Source organism: Quercus lobata, chromosome 8, assembly GCF_001633185.2.
Source record: "Quercus lobata isolate SW786 chromosome 8, ValleyOak3.0 Primary Assembly, whole genome shotgun sequence".
NCBI classification, from domain to species: domain Eukaryota; kingdom Viridiplantae; phylum Streptophyta; class Magnoliopsida; order Fagales; family Fagaceae; genus Quercus; species Quercus lobata.
The window spans coordinates 12,167,287-12,176,452 of NC_044911.1; the positions used below are offsets into that span (position 1 = coordinate 12,167,287).

Consider the following 9,166-nt stretch of genomic DNA (forward strand, 5'->3'; position numbering starts at 1 on the left):
TTCCTGTTAGGTGTGTGGCAGGAAATAGCAAGACTAGCAAGGGGAAAGAGCCAATGATGTTAGTCAAGTTGAGCATGGGTTGAAGAAAGGGGAGAAGACTTACTTGGCTGCAATGATTGAAGTCAAGCAGGACAAGTTTATTGAAGTTTCAGATGTTGTTGCTGGACTGTTGGAGGAATTTATTGATGTGATGCCTCCAGAATTGCCTAAGACCCTTCCATAAAGGCGTGCTGTTGATCACAAGATTGAGTTGGTTCCTGGTGCAAAGCCTCCTTCAAAGGCTCCATACAAAATGTCCCCTATGGAGTTGGCTAGAATGAGAAAGCAATTGACTAAATTGCTCGATATAGGCTACATTTAGCCCTCCAAAGCCCCATACAGTGCCCCTGTTCTATTCCAAAAGAAGCAAGATGGATCACTACATATGTGTGTGGACTATAGAGCCTTGAACAAAGTAACGGTGAAGAACAAGTACCCGGTTCCTCTGATTCATGACCTATTTGACAGACTATACAAAGCCACTTACTTCACCAAGCTAGACTTGAGATCAGATTATTGGCAAGTGAGGATTGCTAAAGACGATGAACCAAAGACAATTTGTGTAACTTGGTATGGTTCTTATGAATTTTTAGTTATGCCTTTTGGTTTAATAAATGCCCCTGCTACATTGTGCAATTTGATAAATGATGTATTCTATGAGTTTGTAGACCTTTTTGGTGTGGTTTACTTAGATGATATAGTAATATATAGTGAGTCCTTGGAGGATCACTTGGAACACCTTAGGAATGTGCTGTCCAAATTGAGGGAACATCAATTGTATGTCAAGAAAGAGAAATGTGAGTTTTCCCAGCAAGAGATTTTGTTTCAAGGGCATAAGGTCAGCAAAGGTCTTATGATGATGGATGAGAGGAAGGTGCAGGCTATCCTTGATTGGCCTCCATCAAGTAAAGTTGCTGAGTTGCGGTCTTTCCTTAGATTGGCTAACTATTATAGGAAGTTTATTTAAAGGTATTCCAAGAAGGTTGCTCCTCTTACAGATTTGCTGAAAAAGGACAAGAAATGGGTGTGGATAGATGCATGCCAAGAAGCTTTTGAGAAGCTTAAAGCTGCTATGTCAAGTGAGTCAATGCTGCGTTTGCCAGATTTTGAGTTGCCATTTAAAATCCATACTGATGCTTCTAACAAAGTAATTGGTGGTGTGCTGGTGCAAGAGAAACATCTAGTTGCTTATGAAAGTAGGAAGCTGAATGATGCAAAATAGAAATGTTCAGCACATGAGAAAGAAATGATTGTTGTGGTTCATTGTTTGCTAGCATGGAAAAGTGTATTTGCTAGGGCCTAAGTTTGTGGTGAGGATCGATAATGTGGCCAATACCTTCTTCAACACACAGAAGAAGCTGTCTCCTAAGCAAGCTAGGTGGCAAGAGTTGCTACAAGAATATAATTTTATGTGGGAGCATAAACCTGGCAAGCATAACCAAGTAGCAGATGCACTTAGCCGCAAACAAGTGCAAGAGTATGTTGCTGCCTTAACCAAAGTTGAGTTAGATTTTGTTGAAAGGATCAAGGAAAGTTCAAAACTTGATGCCACTTACCAAAAATTGGTGCAAGATGTGATTGCAATCCTTGTATGTCGATACTGGCTTAAAGATGGGTTGTTGTATGCAAAGGGTAGTAAGCTATTTGTTCATAGTGGGAAGATCCGTAGAGAGTTGTTGAAAGAGACTCATGATCCACAATGGGTAGGACATCCTAGTAAGGAAAGAATGTATGCTTTACTGTCCTGTTCTTATTATTGGCCTAAGATGGAGTTAGACATTGAGTTGTATGTTAAGATTTGTCTAGTTTGTCAACAAGATAAGGGGTTAACTCAAAAGGAAGCTGGTTTGTTACAACCTCTTCCTATATCAGAAAGTCCATGGATTTTTGTTTCGATGGATTTCATTACTGGTATGCCTAAAGTGAAGGGAATGGGTTCAGTTTTTGTAGTGGTTAATTGATTTTTGAAGTTTGCAGTGTTTATGGCTACACTAAGTACTTGCACAGCAGAGGTAGTTACTGATCTATTTTATAGAAATATAGTGAAGTACTCTGGTTTGCTTGAAGATATTGTGAGTGATAGAGACTCTCATTTCACTGGTCGATTTTGGACAATTTTGTTTAGGTTGCTGGGTTCACAGTTGAAATTTTTTACTACTAATCACCCACAAACAGATGGTCAGACTGAGAGGATCAATTCTGTGTTGGAAGATTACTTGAGGCACTATGTGACTGCAAGTCAGAAAAACTGGTTGGACTTGTTGGATTCAGCGTAGTTTGCTTACAATCTGCATAAGTCTTCTTCAACGGGAATGAGTCCATTCGAGTTGGCAATGGGGGAGCAGCCCCTAACACCTCATGAGATTTCAAAACAGCGTTCAAGGGGTAGGTGTCCTGCAGCATACAAATTTGCTATTACTAAACAATAACTGATGCAAGAAGCACAAGAGAGTAGCATAGCGAAAAATGAAAAAGTATGCTGATAAAGGGAGGAGGGCTCTTGAGTTCCAAGTTGGGGACAAAGTGTTGTTGAAGCTAACTCCATAGATTTGGAGAAAGTTTAGAAGTAAGAGTGTGCATCGAGGTTTAATTCCAAAGTATGATGGTCCCTTTGAAGTTGTGAAGAGAATTGGTATTGTTGCTTACAAGTTGAAATTGTCTAAAAGGTTGCAGATTCACCGCACATTTCATGTGAGCTTTTTAAAGCCTTATCAGAGGGATGAGCAAGATCCTACAAGGAATAAGGCAAGGTGTGCTCCACCTACTGTTATGGTACAGTTTGATCGAGAAGTGGACAAAACTCTCGACAAGAAGGTAACGGGTTATCGAAAGGGTGGAAACATGATAACTTATTACTTAGTAAAGTGGAAAGGGGCAGCTGAAACAGAAGCAAGTTGGGAGAAGCCATCTACTTTATGGCAGTTTGAAAAGGAAGTGAAGGCATTTGAAAATACCCTACTGACGAGGACGTCGACTTCTTCTGGTAGGGTTGGTTTGTTAAGAGCTTTACTTGTTGTTGATGATGGCATAAGGAATAAGGGTGCTTGGGCAGCATTAGGCCAATCACTTGGTTTCATATTTTCTCAACACACTCATGGCTCCTCATGCCTAACTAGTGATGTTCCTAAAGGCTCTTTGAGGGGGACCTGTCTAGTATCCCTACTCGAGTTGGATCGATGAACAGTGATAGGAGCAGCATGTGGAGGCACCTTGCTCCATATGATGCCCCAAGGCCATGGCAAAGGAGGGGGCCACAGTGGGCAGAGATGGATTTTGATGATGGACAGCAACAGGTGGTGCTGACCCTATGTGGTGGTGCATGGCATTGGTGGCTTAGTTACTGGTTTCTTGTGTGTGGGCTTGGTGGCTTGAATGCAAGGCAGGGCTGGGCTACTGTGATGATTAAATGCTGTGTGCAAAGCATTGGGCTAGTGGGGGCTAGTTGAATGCATGGACAAGTGCTAGTGGGCTGATGGTAATTACTTTGTGGGTTGTAGTGCTGATAGGAGGCCTTAAGCATGGGTCAAGCCTCTCTAAAATATGTGAGAACATGTTGTATGGGCTGCAGGAGGATGGGCAGAGGCCCTTTGATTTGCTGAGACATGGGTTGTGCATGTGCAGCATGTGCAATGGCAGTTACCAAGCAGTTCCCAGCTTTTCTAATGATTAGTCTTGCTGTGTAGGGGCTAGAAACGTGGAGAGTAGGCCAAGACAGCATTAGGTGAAGATGTCCTAAGTTAGAACTCAGGTGGCAGATTACCTAAGACCTAGGTTGTTATTAGGCAGTAACTACCATAATAGTTAATTTTGTGTATTTAACTCTAAGGCTGTTGGGGGTGTCAATAGCAGAGTGTCTTTGGCCTTGGGAAAATTCTGTGTAATTCTCTAGGCTTGTAAAAGAGTTTCCTTCGTACTTGAAATTAAGTAATAAAGGTTAAGGGTGGGTTCCCTGTAAATATTGTGTGTGCTGTGTTTTTAAACGTCCCTTTAAATCTGTTCTAAGTGTTATTGCAGTGAGTGTGTAGTGTTGGCTAAGACTAAGCCAGGAACTTAGAGCCATCACAAGCAGAAAATTTAAATGAAAAATTGACCCTGTGACACATATACAAGCCAGGGCATATGCAAAGGCAATTAAGGCAACCCATTTCTTCTCAAGTTCAACCCGCAACATCAATGTGAACAAGATTTTCAAATTCAAGAATTTATGGCCAGGCTCTTTAACTTGCCATGGACGGTAGGGAAAATTTTGGCTATTGGAGAGCTCATCATCGATTTCTAGGGTGTTGTTTTCCAAGCAAAAAAATTAGAAAAAGAAGGCAAGAACAGAAGCAAGGATTATACAATTTGAGCTTGATGGCCTATTTCGACAACAAAAACCATTATCATTACATTTTTACAATTCTTTTTTAATAAAATACATTTTTACTATTCTAAATGTCTCACACTCCCAATGTTCACACTCTATACACACCAAATACTATTTTATAAAGTATAAATTGTAAGAATCCACATTTTCTAAAAAATATCTGATGTATGGACTATGGATTGAAAGTGTGAGACAATAATTTTTTAAATCAATTTTCATCTTTTTAGGGTACATTACTTATATATTTCACATTAGCAAATAAGCATGACCATGCTGGGAGGTGCAAGCATTTGGAATGGAAGAACATAACTATGATATTTTGCCACCAAAATAAAAATTAAAAAAAAAAAAAAAAAAATTAAGAACAATGTAAAACCTAAGACCTCAATGTCATAGTTTGACAGTAGAGATGTTTCCAAATTTATAAACAGCAACATTCCAATGGCGAGAACAAAGTATCTATTAATCAATTTCCACTGTCAATGGTAATTGAACATAACAGGATCAGTCACGCTCTCTTTCCCTAAGCATTCCTTCCACAATTTAATTAAACTGTAATTGGAATTAATTCAGGAAAAAATTCAAACACATTCATGATCAGGAAACCTGATCATATAACACCTGGAGAGGAAAATGAACATACAAATGCACACACAGAGAGAGGAAAATGCTCCCGTTGCTCGTATAAAGCTGACCAAATAAAATAAAGCAACCAAATTGAATAAACTAAGAGCTTTTCACATATTTAAATATCTAATAGTCAATAGTAGAAGCATAGTATATTCTTACAGATAGCAACAAAAAAGATAAGTCTCACAGCAGTTTCCTGACATATATATTACAGTAGTTTCTTGGTTCATTCCAATTCCTCATGTATGTGCTATATATAAACTAAGAGCTGTTCATTTAAATATTTAACAGCCAATAGCTGCAGCATAGTATATTCTTATTTAATGAGAAATACTATAAACACAACACTTTTCATAACGGTTGACATGACGTATTGTGATGGGAGCATAACATCATTTCCAAAAAACACCACTTTTATATGCACTAATCAAAATATGCCACGTCAATAGTTATAAAAAAAATGTTGTGACCTTAGATTTATTATGATTCACTTGATTGATATCTGCAGAATTGGGGAGGCTCTTGGGAATTCCAGCATCGCATTAGCTATTTCTCGGTATCGGTTCTCATTTCCACCATTATCACCCTCTTCCTTTGAAACAGTAACATCCATGCGCTCCAAGACACGGCCATAGATAATCATGTGGGCTAGCAAGCTCAGTTCATGCATTGTCCCCTTAAAGCCTTTTGCCTCCACCACCTTAAGACTTTCTTGGACACACTTGTATTTGATGGAGCGCTCAAGCCAGAACCTATTAAAGTTTACCCTTACTGGAGGGCGGTAACCCTAAAACAAAGGAATAATATATGTCAAGATTTAAGTCCAAGGCCAAAAATGAATGTATATGCATGTCTATGTATTTGTACATTTTTATTGATACTCACGCCAAAAATTCTTCTCGGGCCTATATCCAATGTAAGAGTCTCTAGATAAGGAGAACTGTTCAAGAGGAATCTGATTCCGATGAATTCAAATGGATGCACAGAAGTCTTCAACGTCAAGTGTTTTATTCTCATGTCAAACCCCATACGCACTGGTTCATCTCCAAGGGGAAGAAACTACAACAGTAAACGTACACATAGAAAATGAGTGTTAGTTAATCAACTTTCACATGAACCTCTACCATGTAACCTAGTTGAAATACTATGTTGCACAGTAGCTACCATTTTTATTTTTTTCTGATGTAGAAACAAAAGAACAAAATTTTCCATAAAAGAGATATCATCTAAACAAGATGCAAGAAATTGAAAAATAAAAAAGTAATACTAGAAATTATTGGAGCAAATAACAAAATCGCCTGAAATTTTGTGACATAGAAGGAATCGTTGTGAAGATCACAACAATAGAAACACATCGCCTTACTGCAATAACCTACATTGTATCTCAAGAAAATTTATTTGGTTAGGCTTTCGATTAGTCAAATTTGATATTTACGATCATTTACTATTTTTTATAGTTATTAATTTAAGAGTCATAATTAGGTCCCATTTGTTCTCAAAATTTCCTTTGTTGTTGATTTCCCCTATTTTCAAGCCTAATTGTGTTTAATACAAATTAGGGTTTTGTAACGGTCTACTAGCTTCCATAAGATTTATTTAGTGTTTATATTATGAGTTGTGACCTCCTAGTAAATTTGGAATTTGATCAATAATAATTTTAGAGAAGTTTCTTCCTTTATTTTTGAAAGATTCCAGGAACTATTCTTATGGATTTAAGAAACCACTTCTAGATTCAGGAGTTACTTTTCTAAGACAGACATGTTTGGTTTCTTGAGACTTTTCGTTTGCATCAATTTAGTTTTAGAAACTTTTTTAAAAGTTGATTGCCACTGCCTCTTACTCAATAGCAAGTTTTGTAATTATTATCTTTATTTTGGGTATGTGATCATTTGCTTTGTCTATCTTTAATATTTTGGAAAGGTTTTCTCCTTTTCTTTTTGATAGATCCTAAGAACTCTTCTTATGAATTCAAGAAACCACTTGTAAATTCAACGGTTACTTGAGACATGCTTGGTTTCTTGAGACATTCTATTTACTTCAATTTAGTTTTAGAAACTTTGTTAAAATAGATTGCCGAATACTCAACAATTTTGTAATTATTATCTTTATTTCAGGACACGTGATCTTTAGATCTCTCTCTCTTTCTCTCTTTAATATTCCTTTTCCTTAAGTGTCTTTCTATACCAACACACTTGAATAGACATATTTTAGTATTTTTATCAAATATGTCCACTAGTCAAACCCCACTCCCTTAACTATCAAATTATCAACAAGAAAAGAGTGTCTCTGATAAATTCATTATTTCCTTAAATTTAACTAACCTTCCTTTCATAATGTTTTCAATCTTCCAAGAATGATAAGAGTTCAAGTAATGTTCTTGTATTTTATTTGTCACCTTTCTCTTTCCATCTCTTTTTTCCTCTTCATTTTTCTTTTACTGCCTATTGCAAGAAATGAATTAATCTCTACAAGGATAGGGTTTTAGCTGCAATACACTTGAAAAGGGATAACCCACCACTATCCTATTACTCGAAAATAAAATACCGGAAATTACTAGACACAAAATGAACAAACAAATAAGGGCTTCTAGATACGACATAAGTAAGATATACAGAAGATGCTCAAGCAATGGAAATAGATGTGCAATTCCAGTTGTTTTATTTGAATTGAAAGAACAAGTTGATAGTAGACTACATATATAGAGATGCCACATAAATGACCACAATATTTCCCACAAAATCAAAATCAAAAGAATATTAAGTGAAATCCATGATGCCCTAGTGAGATACAATTGAAGTCCTACTGTTACACCATTATATGCATGCTTAAAAGAATAGATAATATGATAATAATAATAAATCTCAATATAACTGCATATTACGGTGCAATATATATCAAGCTATGTAAAGAGATCAAACCTGAAGCATAAAACTGCAAACTGTCAAAACCTTGACGGGATAAAGTTGATTAAGGAGGTTGTAGAGATCAGTTCCTATACCATCATAATGTTCAAATTCGATCCCAAAATCTAGATCTGCTTCTTCCATGTGGGATCGGTGTATTTCAATTTCAAAGTGAGCCATTTTCCCTGAATATTTAAAGAACCTTAAATATGGTGCGTCAATGACAATCTCATCGGAAATTAGAGAACAGTTATCGGCAACAAAACTTTTCAGCCTCAAATTTTGTCCACTGATTTCAAGATGATCCAAGTTCCAACACTTCTTCAAACTCAAACTCTCTAGCAAGGGACAATTCTTTAACAAGGCTTCAATAAAACTCAGTGATAATTCAAGCCAACCGAAAGATACTTGCTTCAGTGCTCTAAAGTTCATGAAGTCAGAGTTACGGAAATTGCAGGAAAACAACTTTATAGATTCAAGAAATACATGTCCAAACACATTCAATGGCAAATCAAGCAACGCTGCATGATTATCAAGGTTATCTTCTGCCCATGTTGGGTCAGAAAAATCAAGGCCTAAGCCTTTCACATTATGTGTGATGGCAAATGAAATGCAACGTTGTATATCCCCATTAAAATTTTCAGGCTTAGATAATGTGAGTTGAAACTTATCTATATCACGTCCTTGATAGTTTTGGATCCATTGCAGTGCAAAATCCATGAAACCCCTTCTTTGAGAGGCTTGCATTTCTTGAGATTCACGAAAATCTACAAAGGCTCTCTCATCAAACTCAATGTTTCTTGTTCCATGCCATATGTAACGCCAACGCTTGGACAAAACGCTAGTCCTTACGGCTTCTTTGAAGGGAAGGAAAGAGATGATGATCAGGATCAAATGCTCACTCAACTTTCTGAACATGTCCATGTTATCAGCCATGGCTATGGAGAGATCAGTGTGGTTGCTGTGATGGTGAGTTTCTTAGATAATATCCAAGAATGAATTTGCAAGAAGGGTTTGATGGGATTTGTCTTGGTAAAGCCTGAGACCAATGGTTGCACCGTTTGGATTATAGTGAGTTTTGGCGAAAGGTTGTCTTTTTTATTTCTACCAAACCAAAGAGCATATATGGAAGATTTGACGTGTGTAATTGTAACTGGAAAAAAAATGCGTCGAAGATTCCTTTTTTTTTTTTTTTTTCAATTGATCTCTATTAAAATTTTTACACACA

The 9,166-nt window shown here is 37.0% G+C and overlaps 1 protein-coding gene across 1 annotated transcript; it reads right to left on the minus strand.

The window, feature by feature from the left end:
* Window positions 1-5,496: 5,496 nt before the first annotated feature.
* Window positions 5,497-8,939, minus strand: LOC115955754 (F-box protein At3g62230-like). Its single transcript, XM_031074066.1, has 3 exons — window positions 7,954-8,939; window positions 5,921-6,094; window positions 5,497-5,822 (listed from the first exon to the last, which is right to left on the minus strand). The coding sequence occupies exons 1-3, from the start codon at window positions 8,872-8,874 to the stop codon at window positions 5,523-5,525; spliced, it is 1,395 nt and encodes a 464-aa protein (XP_030929926.1). The 5' UTR covers window positions 8,875-8,939; the 3' UTR covers window positions 5,497-5,522.
* Window positions 8,940-9,166: the final 227 nt, after the last annotated feature.